This window comes from Lontra canadensis, unplaced genomic scaffold, assembly GCF_010015895.1.
Source record: "Lontra canadensis isolate GAN:19392208 unplaced genomic scaffold, GSC_riverotter_1.0 scaffold58, whole genome shotgun sequence".
Taxonomy (NCBI): Eukaryota; Metazoa; Chordata; class Mammalia; order Carnivora; family Mustelidae; genus Lontra; species Lontra canadensis.
In genome coordinates this window covers 7,494,873-7,510,474 of record NW_022631052.1, presented here as the reverse complement: position 1 = coordinate 7,510,474, position 15,602 = coordinate 7,494,873, and the positions used below count along the sequence as shown (strand labels likewise).

Below are 15,602 nucleotides of genomic sequence, written 5' to 3'. Positions count from 1 at the left end.
AAATCATTCCAGTTTTGCCACTTTCTAGCACAGTAAATTTAAACAGGTACTTAGCTTCTCTGGGCCTCACCTTCTTCACAGGTAAAATGGGACAGGGCAACAGATTATCTAATAGGATTGTGTGATAACCAAGTAAGAAAAAAATACATGTATGTATACATGTATGTATTTACATTAAGTGTATATGCCCAAGCAGAAAAGAAGCTCAAGGTGGGATCCACTCAGTAATTTTTCCCCCCTCCCTTTCAATTATAACCTTACTCAGCTTTCACAAGCTTAGACCACAAGGATTCTCAAACCTACTGATTTCTGTGACTAGCCAGTGGCTGCCCCTAAAGCATTAGGAGTAAAACATTAGCAACATACTAGACTACTCAGGGCCCCTGGCTGGCTCAGTCCACAGAGCCTGGGCTCTTGATCTCAGGGTTTTGAGATCAAGCTCCACAGTGGACACAGAGCTTACTTAATTAAAAAAAATACATATTAGGGGCGCCTGAGTGGCTTGGTGCTCTCAGGGAGTCTGCTTTTCTCCCTCTACCCCTCACCCAACTCGTGCTCTTGCACTCAGTCAAATAAATAAATGAAACCTTTAAAAAAATAAAATTTAAATTAAAAAATATTAGCTATTAAAAAAATACTGGACCACTCATAAGAGGGCCTATATTCTGATGAAAGCAGCATGTTTTCTTCCCCTTATCTAAGAGACTTCCTTCCAAGAGGCAAGCATTAGCAACTCAAACATATCATGAGGAGGCAGTTAGAACTTTCTGCCTTGTCTCCCCCCAACTAGAAGGTAAGCTCCAGGATGGAAGAGACCTCATCTGGATTGATTACTACAGTATCCCCAGGGCCTAGAAAACGAGAAATTTTAAAGAATAGTTTTAATTAAGGTATGCCTATAAAATAAATAGCATGTTCCTTTTGAGATGACAGCTATCCTTTTTTTATTTTTTTGACAGCTATTCCTTGACAGTAAATTCATCTGCTTAACAATGAAACCCAGGCTCATACAGTCAATAAGGAATTTACCACTTATTAAGTATGCTAAGTTGTACAACGCGCTTGTCCCTATCCTCAAGATGCTCTAAACCTAGGGGCGCCTGGGTGGCTCAGTGGGTTAAACTTCTGCCTTCAGCTCGGGTCATGGTCTCAGGGTCCTGGGATCGAGCCCTGAGTGGAGCTCTCTGCTCAGCAGGGAGCTTGCTTCCCCCTCTCTCTCTGCCTGCCTCTCTGCCTACTTGTGATCTGTCAAATAAATAAATAAAATCTTTAAAAAAAAAAAAAAAAAAAAGATGCTCTAAACCTAGAAGGCAATACAAATTCAGTAGCTCTTTTACTTCCAAACAAGTTAGAGCCCAAATAGTTTTCACCAAAGATGATATATAAATGGCAAACAAGCATGTGAAAGGAAGTTCAATATCATTAGGCAATAAAGAAATGTAAATTCAAACCACAATGAAATACCACTAGACTGGCTGAAATTAAAGATTAACATACCAAGTGTTCCCAAGGAATTAGAGCAATTAAAAAATCTCATACACTGCTGAGGGGAATACAAAATAGGACAGGACTAACAGTTTGGCAATTACTTTTAAAACTAAATAAACACTTGTCATACAACTCAGCAATCCCATTTCTATGTACTTACCCAAGAGAAATGAAATCGTCATGACCACACAAAACCTATACACAAATACTTATAGCAGCTTCATTCATAATAGCCAGAACTGCTAACAACTGTCCAATACTCGATGAACACACTGTGGGGAAGAAACTACTATTACATGCAGTGACACAAATGAATTTCAACCCATTATTCTACATGAGAGAAGCTAATCACCAAAGGCTGTATACTGTGCGATTCCATTTAAATGACATTCCAGAAAAGTCAAAACTGTGACAACAGGAAAAAGAGCATAATTGCCAGGATTAGACAATGGAGACTGATGGGTAAGAGGCACAAGGAAACTTTCAAGTGACACTCTAATTGTGGTGGTGACTCCACGGCTCTGTTTGTGAAAACTCAAGAGCTATACACTAAAAAGGGTGAACTTTACGTATATCATATTTTAATATAGCTAATTAAAATGCAACCTACCACAATAAGGAATAACTATCTAACGACCTGAGCTAAACCACAGTATACTAAGCAACACATTTTTAAAATCTCTTGTGTATCACCCACATGTTTGGACAGGAGGAGGTTTTGAAGCTTACAGACCCAATATATGAACATTCTATTGGGCGTCTTTTCCCAAAAGACAATATTTTCTTCTTCTTTTTCCCCCAAGATTGATTGGTTATTTATTTGACACAGAGAGAAAGAGATCACAAGTAGGCAGAGGCAGGTGGGGGGGGGGGTGTAAGCAGGCTCCCTGCTGAGCAGAGAGCCCTATGTGGGGCTTGACCCAAGGCCCCTGAGATCATGACCAGAGCCGAAGGCAGCGGCTTAACCCACTGAGCCACCCAGGCGCCCCAACCTTTTCTAAGAAACCTTCTTAGTGTCACGGGAGCCACCTGAGACCCTGTACTCAATGACCGCAAACCTGGAGCACTATCTGCAAGTCCTGACACAAGCTTCAGCAGCACTTTAACTAGTACTTTAGCCTTCTCCCAAATCAGCATGGTTAGCTGCAAACTTCCAAGTTTTCCCATTTCATCCATTAATTATCTTTATTTTTGGCTGATCATTACTGACTAAACCATGGCACTTTTCGTTCTCTGTCCTTCAGAATAATTCATCCTGTCCCCAGCCATCATTTTCCTACTAATTTTTTTTAAATCTCTCACTACCTTAAATTTACTTATTTAAGTAATCTCTACACCAAATGCAGGGCTTGAACCACAGTGACATCAAGAGTCACACACTCTGTTGACTGAGCCAGCCCAGGTGTCCCAATCTCTCATTTCTACCATAATTAAATGTTTTATTCTGACTGGCACTGTCAATACTGCTGCTACACTTGTTGAAAATGACAGCTTTAAGAACGGTAAGTATAAACACAGAGAATTTTAAAACATCAGGGATGGCTGACTATGCAATGACCACAGTCATAAATAACCTCCGCCTCCAAAAAATACCCCCCCATCTGTTGGTAGACTTAACCCACTTTTGTTCTGGGCAATAGCTATGCTACCATCTGATTTCATTCTAAAGAGAGTTTGTAAGGGGAGAAGCTGCTGCACTTAAATGTAAGGCACTATGCATTCAATACCACGGGAATGATACCTGCCAAAAGCTTTAGCAGCACAGGAGAAACCACATTTTCCAAAGGTAAATATGGTAAGACACTATGAGAGAAGATCTGGGCTAAGCCATTAAAGACCTATGCTGAAGAGGATGAGAGGACTACACTGGCATAATTTGATTTATGCTGGAGAATAAATACAGTGTGCAGTCTGCAGAGGGACTTGAAGGGCCAAAGAGTCTGGATTCGATTCAGCTAGTAATGAGAGCCGCTGAAAGTTTCTCAGTAGTAAGTGGGTAAGTGAACGATGTTTGGGGGAGATTCTTATGGCTATGGAGTATGGAAGAAGTATCTGGACATGAAGAGACCAACTGGGAAGCCTGGTAGGCTCCAGGCAACAGATAACGTCTGGTGCCCATGATATAAAGACTCCCCTCACCACTTCTATCCACATTTCTTCCCTAAGGCCAAAAGAAATCTCAGAATCCTCTGCATAGGGCGCCTGGGTGGCTGACATGAGCTAAAGCAGAAGCTCATGTCAAAATCCCAGGGTCCTGGGATCGAGTCCTTCCTGCTCAAGCAGGAGTCTGCTTTCTCCTTCTATCCCGCCTCCCACTCATTCTCTCAATCACTCTCTAATAAATAAAGCATTAAAAAAAAATCCTCTACATAACATTCCAATCAGAATTGGCGTAAAACCAGGTAAACCTACTTGCTATGTAGAATGAGTATGAGAAGTGGATAGTCACAGAAGGAAGGAAAAGAATCCCTGGCAGAAACAATAAAGGAAATTCATTTATTGAGAACTAAAGAGTGCACATGGCTGGCTCAGTCAGTTAAGCATCCAACTCTTGGTTTCAGCTCAGGTCATGCTTTTGGGGTCCTGGGATCAAGCCCAAGTCAGGTCAGGCTCTGCACAGAATCTGCTTGGGGTTCTCTCTCTCCCTCTACTCCTTCCACTTCTCAAGCGCTCCCTCTCAAATTTTTTTAAAAAGGAGACACACTTTCACTTGAAACATGACAAAACGAGAGCAAAAGTAGAGTAGAGCCTTTGCTAACTCGGAAAACTTCAGAAATGTTTTGTGGGTGTTTTTGTTTTTTTTTTGGATAGGTGAATCTTTTCTTAGATTACTGAATAAACACCAAATTTTAAAAAGAAGTCTTAAGAAATATGTTATATTAGGGGTACCTGAGTGCCCAGTTGTTTAACTGTCTGTCTTCAGCTCAGGTCCTGATCCTGGGATCCTGGGATGGAGTCCTGCATCAGGCTCCCTGATCGGCAGTGGGAAGCCTGCTTCCCCTTCTTCCTCTGCTTCCCCACTCCATGAGCACGTGCTCGCTCTCTCACTCTAATAAATAAAATATTCTTAAAAAACTGTGTATTTGTATCACTATATCATGCACCTGAAACTAGTATTACACTGTAGGTTAACTAACTGGACTTTAAATAAATTTTTAAAAATGTTATCCTAGAAAGAAAAGGGAACAAGATTCCTGGCAAATAAGCTCTGTGGCCTTCATTTCCTCACCCGTAAAGAAAATTAAGAACTAAAAATCCACCTGAGCCAGTTTCCAGCTCCAAATCTGTATGATCCTAAAATACTGAATGCTTTCCATGTACCAAGAAAGAAATGTAATAAAAACCCAGTATCGGGGCACCTGGGTGGCTCAGTGGGTTAAAGCCTCTGCCTTCGGCTCGGGTCATGATCCCAGGGTCCTGGGATCGAGCCCCACATCAGGCTCCCTGCGGAGCGGAGAGAGAGAATCTCAAGCAGGCTGAGCATGGAGCCCCAGTGCCTATAGGGGTAGCAGGGGTACCTGGGACTTGATCCCAAAACCCTGAGAGCATAACCTGAGCTCAAACCAAGAGCTGAACACCCAACCAACTGAGGCACCCAGGTGCCCCCTTCTCCTTTTAGTAAGTGTCATAAATAGAAAGTTTTTAATAAAAAAACTGAGACTAAGTATGAGTGACCTGCCACAATTATTCAAACAGCTCACCACTTCTAAGGGCCAAAGACTGTTTGAACAGAAAGACTGTTTCTGCCCTCACTGCTCTTAAATTTTAGTTACCAAGGGGTGAACCTTGATTCTAGCCTAGACTGGGGTTACCAGATAAAATAAAGGATGCCCCATTAAATCTGAATTTCATATAAATGAATAGTTTTGTTCCATGCAATTTGGGACACATTTATACTTTAGTATCAGTCACTGTTGATCAGAAATTCAAGTTCAGCTGGGCATCCTATATTTTTACTTGCTAAATCTGGCAACCCTAGCAGAGACTTAACTATAAAACCCTTCCTCAGTCCTTTTACTACATCTCAGTGCTCTAAAATATTACAGTTTATATCACAACACAGTACACATACATTAAGTCAAACAGTTCTTTAAAACCATTCTTACCTCTAAGAATACAATGCATTCTAGTATCTTCTATTCTTTTTCATTTTTCTAAAAATGCTTGTCACGACTCACTAATGAGATTTTTACAATTTATTAGGGGGTCCTGATGTACAGCTCGAAAAATACTTCTTTGAAAAATATGAAAAACAATTTACCTTTGTGTTGAGTCACTATTATAAGCCCATCAACAACTATATTGTGCTATAAAATAATAATGCCTCAGGCTGAATGCCTATAGAAGGCATACAGCTATAACCTTAGAGTCAAATGGTATACTTTGAGTTCTTTTGTCTGTTTTTTAGTTTTCCAATCTTTTCACTTTTTGTCACACAATTAGTATTTCTCATTGCTGTCAATATGTTCGCCTCTAAATGTGCCCCTTTCTGGGGCACCTGGGTGGCTCAGTCAGTTAAGTGTCTGACTTGATTTCAGCTCAGGTCACAATCTCAGGGTCGTGAGAATAAGCCCTGTGTCAGGTTCCCCACTCACAGAATCTGTCTGTCCCTCCCCTGTCTCTCAAATAAACTCTTTAAAACAAGTAAATAAGTTTTATTTCTCTATTGCTGGCAATCTGTAAATCAAAAATGTAAGCTATGTAAAATCATGTGTAAAGTAAAAGCAAATAAAACTCTGAAAGAGGCCCTGAAGAGCTCCCCTTTCTGTAATCTACACAATCTTCAATGTAAAAACCATAGGTCTTTACCTAATTTCAAGTGTGTTTCAGGAATGAAAATAGGTAACTACACACTGTCCACAAAAACGATTTTTGGGGAAAAAAAATGATTTTGAGCCCCAAAGGAAAAATGCACAATTTGGTTCAAAACTAACCTTTCCCTTCTTTTTAAATTAAAACTATAATCAAGATTAATTTTGCCTATTTACAAGATTACTATTAAGAATATTATTTAATAATTCATAAAACCAGTAAGAACATAAAGTGGCAATCAAAAATATTTGACCACTGGGGCGCCTGAGTGGCTCAGTGGGTTAAAGCCTCTGCTTTCGGCTCAGGTCATGATCCCAGGGTCCTGGGATCGAGTCCCACATCAGGCTCTCTGCTCAGCAGGGAGCCTGCTTCCCTCCCTCTCTCTCTGCCTGCCTCTCTGCCTACTTGTGATCTGTCTGTCAAATAAATAAATAAAATCTTTAAAAAAAAAAATATTTGACCACTGACAAAACTGTCAAGTACGACACTCTACAGTTCTTATATGCTTACTAAAAATCAGCTACATTCATTTATAATTACATCACAGACAAGTTTCATACCACAAAGTGATAGGATTTACAAAGCCATTATAGAATGCCATTTTATCCAGTTTCCAAAATGCAGTTAGCTATTAATCATGGCATAAAATTGCTATTTTATAGACACTTCAAGGCTCATAATATAAGCAATCTACACCAGAGTATTTTTAAATTAAAAGGAATTTCCAATTTTCACATGACAACTACAAACAATTTTCAGCAAATAAAATCTAAGGCTAATAGTTGTGGCAAATTTTCACTTCTTTTTTTTTCTTTTTTTAAAGATTCCATTCATCCATTTGACAGAGAAAGCACAAGAAGGGGGAGTGGCAGGCAGAGAGAGAAACAGGCTCCCTGCAGAGCAAGGGTAGGCTGATGTGGGACTCAATCCCAGGACCCCAGGATCATGACATGACCTAAACCGAAGGTAGTCACTTAACCAGTTGAGCCACCCAGGTGCCCAGTTGTGGCAAATTTTTATAAGCAACCACAGATTCATAACAATACTAAACTATTAAAAATAATAAAACCAAGGGGAGCACCTGGGTGGCTCAGGTCATGATCTCAGGGTCCTGGGATCAAGCCCTGCATCTTGAGCTCTCTGCTCAGCAGGGAGCCTGCTTCCACCTTTCTGTCTACCTGCCTCTCTGCCTGCTTGTGCTCTTCTTGTCAAATAAATAAATAAAATATTTTTTTAAAATAATAATAATAATAAAACCAAGGACTTAACATTTAAGTAGATTTCATGCCACATATGTACAAAATTGCATGTATCTTCCAAAAAGATAAAAAACTAGACCTCCTATTTCACTGAGCCAAACTTCAAGGTTACAAAAAGATACCCTGAAGGTCAACTGTCTGTGATTGTCCTATTCTTTAAAATACACAGGATAGGGCGCCTGGGTGGCTCAGTTGGTTGGGCAACTGCTGTTGGCTCAGGTCATGATCCTGGAGTCCCAGGATCCAGTCCCACATCAGGCTCCCTGCTCAGCAGGGAGTCGGTTTCTCCCTTTGACTGGTCTCCTCTCATGCGCTCTCTCTCTCATTCTCTCTCTCAAATAAACAAATATATAATTAAAATTAAAATACACACCATAACTTTATTTAGGTCTATGTCTGAATTTATTTAAAGAGAAGAATATAATAAAATTCTACAAATAAGTTGTTTTGGTCAAGTCCCCCAACTCCTCAAAGCTTAGGGGTCTTCCCTTCTATTTTAAGATTTTGTTATTTCTTCCTGCTCTAAAATTCTAGTTTTAGGGGCGCCTGGGTGGCTCAGTGGGTTAAAGCCTCTGCCTTCGGCTGGGGTCGTGATCTCAGGGTCCTGGGATCAAGTCCTACATCGGGCTCTCTGCTCGGCGGGGAGCCTGCTTCCTCCTCGCTCTCTCTGCTTGCCTCTCTGCCTACTTGTGATCTGTCAAATAAATAAATAAATAAAAATCTTTTAAAAAATAAATAAATAAAATTCTAGTTTTAGGAGGAAAATATTTTAAAAGACAGACAATATATACTCTTGAAGCTGCAACAGTATGTACCATATGATTCCATTTTGTTTATTCTACATATGTTCACAAAGAGTCTGAAAAGATGAGCTCCAAACTTCCAACAATATTATGTCAAAGGAAAGATTGTGGGAGATTTTAAAGGAGTTTGGCTTTGTTTTTCTGATTCTCTGTACTCTTTTCTACAATGAGTATTTAAATCTTACTGTTTTTCAAATTATGAGACAGAACTTTCATATATAGATAAGGCAGTACCTGTACAAAGACTATTTATTAAATTTTTTTTATTTTAAAAAATTTATTTTTGCACATGCACAAGAGAGAGCACAGGTGCACAAGCAGCGGGAGGGGCAGAGGGAGAAGCAGACTGCCCGCTGAGCAGGGAGCCTGACATTGGGGGCTTGGGCTCCATCCCAGGATGAAGGCAGACACTTAACTGACTGAACCACCCAGGAACCCTCTCTATTAATTTCAAGAATAAATCTGTTCTGTTGAGTCAACATGGATGGACTTAGAAGGTATTATGCTAAGTGAAAATAAGTCAGACCGAGAAAGACAAATACCATATGATTCCACCCCTTACATGAAATCTTAAAAAAAAAAAAAAAGAATAAACAAAAAGCAGAATAAGAACTATAAATACTGAGAACTGATGGTTGCAGAGGGTGGGGGAGCAAAATGGGTGAAGGGGAGAAGGAGATAAAGTCAGTCACTGGAGTAAAAAGAGCGTAAGAAATATAGTCAATGATATTTTAATAGTGATGTAATAGGACAGATGATAGCTGTACTTGTGGTAAACATGGCATAAAGCATAGATTTATCCAATCACCAAGTTCTACACCTCAAATTAATGTAACATTACGTGTCAACTATACTCAAAAAGATAAGAAGATCCAAAAAAAGAGAGAGAGAGAAGAAATCTGTTCTGGACACTGGTTCAAGTACATCTCTTCTCTCCATTATACTACAGGCAGCTTAAGATCTGCTGAAGATCCACAACCATGTTCTATACATATCTTCAAGTCGCAAAGCCTGAAATCTTATATATATATACATATATATATGACATAAAAATCTCTTGAATTAATTGGTGTTTTAAATAACAGGAAAGCGGTTTATGACACCACTCCTACAAAACTGCAAATCTGCTTTGTTTGGCAAGCACCTCAATGGAGACTACTACTATTCTACATAGAACATTTATCTTCAAAAGCAGAAGAAATTCTTTTTGAGTAGAAAAATATACTTTAAGGATATCAAAAAACACATTAAAATGAAGCTCAACCTAGCCTAAGTAATGCTAGTAAAGGTCTCACATTCAAAGGTGCCTACATTACAGATTCTAGATTTGAATGCTACAACTTTTCAAAGGCTTGATACCAGCTTCACAGTCACTGATAAAGTCAATCTTCTGATAAAAACATCCCTATTTTTGAAGTCTAACATCTAAGCAGGCAAAAAAGACTCAAGAGGAAAGAGCATCCTACTTTTATTTTAGTAACATTCTTGCTAAAATATGAAAAAGACCACTGTACTGACCTCTTAAAATCACGGTATGGTAACAGTCATAAATGAACCAGATGTGCTTCAAAAACAAAAAAAAAACAAAAACAAAAACAAGTACTTTCACTTAAAAAGATACAGTAGCAGGCATGCCTGTTAATCAACTATATTGCAGCTGAAGTTACTACAATCATTTGAAATAGCTACAAAAACAGGGTTCTGTTCAGGCTCAAATCTTTACCTATCAAAACGCTATCACTATCTATCCAAAACGGAAAACTACAACTCCAGGAAAAAAATCTTATAGAGACTTAAATACCCTTTCAAGGTATAAAAACACACTTTGCCACAGTGAAAATAAATTCTAACACAGCTGTAGCTACACAGAACAATAAAAAAAAATTAGATCCTCCTTTAAGTCGAAACATATGGCTATTAAATAGCTATGATAGGAGTTAACATCCCTCGTGTAAAATCTGCAAAATTTTAACTGTCTAATTAGACACGGAAAATACAAACTTAACATTTAACCAAAAAAGGAACACCATAACTGACACCATTGATGTTTTGACTTTTCAAAATGCAAAATCTTTAAGCAACTATAGGATTACTTTTTCTGACAAAGATCTGATACAGGTTTTTGCCCAATCCAAAAAAAGTCTATTTTCTCTAGGTACTTAGGATGAAAATTAAGTCAATTAGATTAAAATATATATGTCCATTAGAAAAACAAAAATGTACAGCTTTTAATAGCCATCTACAGCTTACCTCTGATGACTTCGATTGTCAATTAACTTTTCTGGTCCAACTGCAAATGTGGTTATTATCAATACCCACATAAAAGAATAAATTAACAAAGGATGATACAGTTTAAATCTTCTAAGCTACAAATGGGACCATATGACTGACTAGTCTAGAGTTAAAGCAAATGGCTAACTACCTCATCATCAAAACTCTGCTCTAAGAGTTACCTCCTCAAAGAAGCCTGCCTAGTCCACTTAAAAGTGCAACCCACTCCCTTCCCTCACACTCTCATATTATATCCTTAATCTGCTCTCCCCTAAACCCACAGCTCTTACCTAATATCATACATAGTTTGCTAATTTAATGTCTCAATTAATGTCTGACTCATCATGTTAGAATGGAAACACGAGGAGAGCATCTATCTTTTTGTTTTATTCATTGGTATATCCCAAACACCTGTAACTGCCTGTACATGGATTTTCAATAAATTTCTATGTTCAATGGTGTCGATGTTTTAGGCTCTTCTAGAATATATTTAAAGAGACGAATGTCTCACAGATTCTTAAATGAAAACTTATACTAAATTGCAGCATAATTTCGAAGTTGCAATGCCTTAAAAGAAAGAAGCAGTGAAAATACAAAGCTGAAAATGACTAAAGTAAGTTTTTACTCACATTTAATCCTGTATCCAAAGATATTCTAATATTGTATTATCAAGGTTTAGGAATGGGTAACAGAATGGGTAAACCCATTATTTTTTTAAATAGGAAAGGGATTGTGGGAGAGGAAGAGATATAGGTTAGCCAGTGATAATTCCCAACAGTGCCATGAACTTATATAAATGTCAACAAAAGCGACTTGGTCACAAGGCTAACAGCTAATAAAAAATACTTTTAGATGAATGAGGGAGATAACAACAACAAAAGCTTCAGAACAAGTTTCTCAGGACTTTCATTCCTCTACTTAGAGAAGTATGAGCACAATAGTTAAACCATGTATCCTCATTAGTGTTAACAGTTACTGTTTTCAAAGCATCTTCCCTTATATTATTTCATTAAGTCCTCAGAGAAACCAAATTCAAACTCAAGTATAAATAATCAGGTAGCTAACAAAAGTACTTAATAATGTATTCACTTGACAGTAAATGCAACTTTTCCCTTGAAAATCCCCCACAGTGTCTGACAAAGAAACCATTCTATAGAAGAGCCACCTTCCTGGCAATGGAAACTAACACAAGTCTTCTCAAGAGTAATATGGCACAGCTAGCAAGAGCCATAAAAACCTTGAAGCCCTTTGACCCAGTAAAACCACTCCTGGGAACTTTCTCTAAGGCAATAATTAGACTAAAGCCAAAAGCTATTAGTATAAAGATGTTTAGTGTGCCACTAACTATAATAATAAAGATGTGGACACCCAAATCCCAACAGTTGAATGGTTAACCAAAAACCTAAAGAAAATTTATATTACAATGCTAAACAGAAAAATAAATAAATAAATAAACCACAAAATAACATGCACAATCATTAAAACTACATAAAAATGAAAAGGTAAAAACTGAAAACAAGATTTTGATTAACAGACTTTAATATTAGGGGTATGTTGTTCTAAGAGAAAACCGTAACCTTCTAAAACATATATGATAATTTAAGGCAGAATAAATTTTTGAAAGCCATAAAAAAACCACTATTTTAAAAAAAGTCAAACATTATGAAATGTTATTTAAAGAAGACATGTGAATTTCTTGACTTTCAAGAATATTTTACTATCTCTAAACACGTCAAACCCAATGCTGCATTTTCTTTCTTTACCCCTGGCCTCAGGGACATATTTTAACTGCTGATACACACAAACATGTGTAAGGAGACCTTAAAAACTGTAACCAGTTTACAAAGAACCTAGCAGCAGTGGATCAAAATCCAAAGGAACTACGTGAGACCTATGTAATAAAATACACATTATATGAATCCAATAAACAGAACTTCACATATCAAAAAGAACAAGGGCGAGAATTCATGTCTCAAATGAAAGAACTTAAAGCAAAGAAGAATTTAAATTAATCTTAAATGTAAAGCCTCAAAGAACAGAAAAGGCTCTTTGGTACTAAAACATTCCAAATATTTTTGATCATTCAAGCCACTCTGCAACAGATTATAATTTTTAAGCCTAAGGAGAGCGGTCGAAACCTAAAAGCCTAAGTTTTAATTTCTAATTATATGAACAAGTAAAATATATCTGCCAAATCTCTATGATACCTAAGAAGAAAAATACCGTGGATCCTTTTCTGTAAAAAAAATAGGTACAAAATTTGTCCATTTTTCACTGTGGATGCCACTGAAAAAGGGAAACTGAAGTTACAGAATCCTAAGTGGAAAGAGCTGGGAAAATAATCACTTTATCTGAACTAGTTAGGGTAAGGTTAACGTTTGAGGGTGGTTCAGAGAAAGGACAACTGTGAAGGGGAGGTAGGGTAGAAGTAAACAAAAACAAAAACAAAAACACAATGTTGGCCCTTCCCCCCTTGAAAGCAGGATTCCTTAAAAATCAGCCCTGATTCATCTTGAAGGGTAACTTCTTGGGCCATAAATGAAAATTCTTTGGAAATGGATCGCTGAAAACCTGTTTTCAAAAAGAAAACTCAGTGCGTGGGGAAAAAAAAAAAAAACAAATCCCCTATCCCACCTTCTCAAGCCCAGGATGTCTATTTCCGGAGGACCCTCGTCACTGACTACCAACCCCGCCTAGGTCTAAGGGAGGCAAGGCAGTGCTGAACACGGATGGGCTCGGGGCACAGGGGAAATAGACTTGCGTGCCCTTGGTGAGCTCTGGCGGCACTTCCCAAGTTAAGGACACTGGCCACAATGGAATGGAGTCTATTGACATTTGCTGCCCCGTTTGAACACTAAGCATTTTCTTAGTTCGTGAAATACGAACTGTCAACCCCCCCACACACACACACCCTCCCCAACAGGCCTTCCCGCACAAACACACCCTCCCAAGTCAGACCCGGTTAGAGAGACAGCACACGGCCCCCAGTCCCTACCACAAGCCTAGGTTTATTGGGAAAGAAGAGACGACGACGCAAGTAAACACCCGCATTTCTGCTTTCAGGAACCCCACCAGGTCTCCTGCTGCAATCCCTCTCCCCTCGAAATTCCATGAATTGGGACGGGGGTTGGGGAAAATGCGCAGCGTGCCCGCTCCTTGCCACCACCATCCCCCTCTGTCCCCGATCTGGCCTGGACTTCTGACGCACGCCTGGGTCCGGCCCTCGCCCACCACTATTCAAAGGCGCCTTCTCGGCCTCGGAACAGCATTGCGGATCGGCCACCACCCGCGGCGGAGAGGCCTTGCGGGGGAAGGAGGGAGGCCGGGAGGGGGCCGGGCACTCCCCACCCGTTCCTCAAGTGGGGGAGGGCGGAACGCTGCAGAAGACTGCACAGAGCCCCACGATTCCTGGAGTTCTGGAGCCCCCGCCGCTACCTCAGATTTAAATGGGGAGGGGAGCGGAGACCACTACCCACCCACCTCAATCCGGTTCTTCGAGCTTTCCCAGGGCAGGGGAGTGGGGTGGTTACGCACACCAGACAGACCCTAACGATTCCAGATGAGCCCCGTGGCTGCCCCTTTAACGGACAGGGGGGGACGCTGCCCTAACTTTCCCCCTCCCTTGTTATTCCCCAAAGCGGGAGTTGGCAAGTTTCGGGAGACTGAACCAAAACCTAAAGACCATTCCACGTTAATATTTAAACGCGGGGGGGGGGGGGGGGCGAGGGGGGCGCTGCCCAAGCATCCCCTCCACGTTGGGGCTAAAGGAGGAACAGGGGCTGACAATTAGTGAGACCTGTAAATCCCTCCCGAACACTTAAATGGAGAGGGGGAGGCTGCCCAGTCCTTCCATCTTGACCGTTTGGGGGAGGGGGTGGAGATGTTGCAGGAGGCTGGACACGACCTGACTGACATTCCCGGAGGGACCCCGCAGCGCCCCCCAACCAAACCCCGGGGCTCCAGGGGGGAGCGGGAGCCCCACCCCCACTGCGGGCCCCCAGCCCACCCCACCAAGCCTGGCCGGTCACAGGGCGGGGACGACGGTGTGGGCCGCGGGGGAGGGGACAGGAGGCCTGAGCTCGTCCAGGCCCGGAACGGAGGGGGCTGGGGCGCGACACCCACCTGCCCAGGCCGGGCCGCCCGCCGCCTGCGCTCGCCGCCGCCGAGGAGGAGGAAGCCACCGCCGAGGACGACGAGACGGAGGACGGCGACGGCGCAGCGGCGGGCGACGTGAGAAGGCCGCCGCTGCCGCCGGGCTTACGGGCATTGGCGGCCGCGGGCGGCGGCGGCGGCTGCTGCTGCTGCTGCTGCTGCTGCTGCTGCTGCTGTTGTTGTTGCTGGGGCTTCAGCGACATGGTGAGGGGCCCATACACCGGCCCGCACGCCGGGCGGGGACAGCCGGGAGCCGGGCGCGCCGAGGAGACGCTGGAGCGCGGTGGGGACGCACGGGCGCCGAGCGGGGAGGCGCGGGATGGCGCGGCCGGGGGGGCGCCCGGGCCGGCTAGGGGGAGAAGGAGGACGACGAAGGGGCGGGGAGGCCCGCCGAAACCGAGGAGCCGCCGGGAGCCGGGCAGGGACGCGCCGCCGCCGTTGCCGTTGCTACCAAAACAGTCTGAGGCGGAGGGAGGCGAGCGCTGCCCGGAGGGAGGGGGGCCGGGGCCGGGCGGGGGAGGGGCGGCGGAGGGATACGGGCCCGGAGCCGCGCCGCCGCCGCCGCCCCGCCCGCCCCGCCGCGCCGGCCGCGGGAGCGAGCGCCGCCCGGGCCACCTGGCCGCGGCGAAGCGGCGTGGTTCGATGGCCGCTGCGGGGCCCCGGGGAGCTGCGGCCGCCGAGCGCATCGGGGGTCGGGCACACAGAGGCGCCGCGTGGCGATGCTGGGTGGGCGCGGTGGTGTGGAACGGGGACTCTTTACCGGAAGTCGGAAGGGTCGGACGGAAGCAGAACGTGAGACGACCCCGGGGCCGGGAGG

The 15,602-nt window shown here is 42.4% G+C and overlaps 1 protein-coding gene across 8 annotated transcripts in view; it reads right to left on the bottom strand.

Annotated features, from left to right (window-relative positions):
* ATXN2 (ataxin 2) overlaps positions 1-15,281 on the bottom strand; it is a 111,487-nt gene extending 96,206 nt beyond the window's left edge. For 3 of the 8 annotated variants that reach the window (XM_032876284.1, XM_032876285.1, XM_032876286.1), the window contains exon 1: positions 14,756-15,092. In XM_032876284.1, the coding sequence (XP_032732175.1) occupies positions 14,756-14,988 (233 nt within the window). In that variant the 5' untranslated portion in view covers positions 14,989-15,092. Of the gene's footprint in view, positions 1-14,755 lie in introns of all 8 variants that reach the window. The other 5 variants (XM_032876279.1, XM_032876280.1, XM_032876281.1 and 2 more) reach the window with 3 other exon arrangements.
* Between the last annotated feature and the right edge of the window lie 321 nt (positions 15,282-15,602).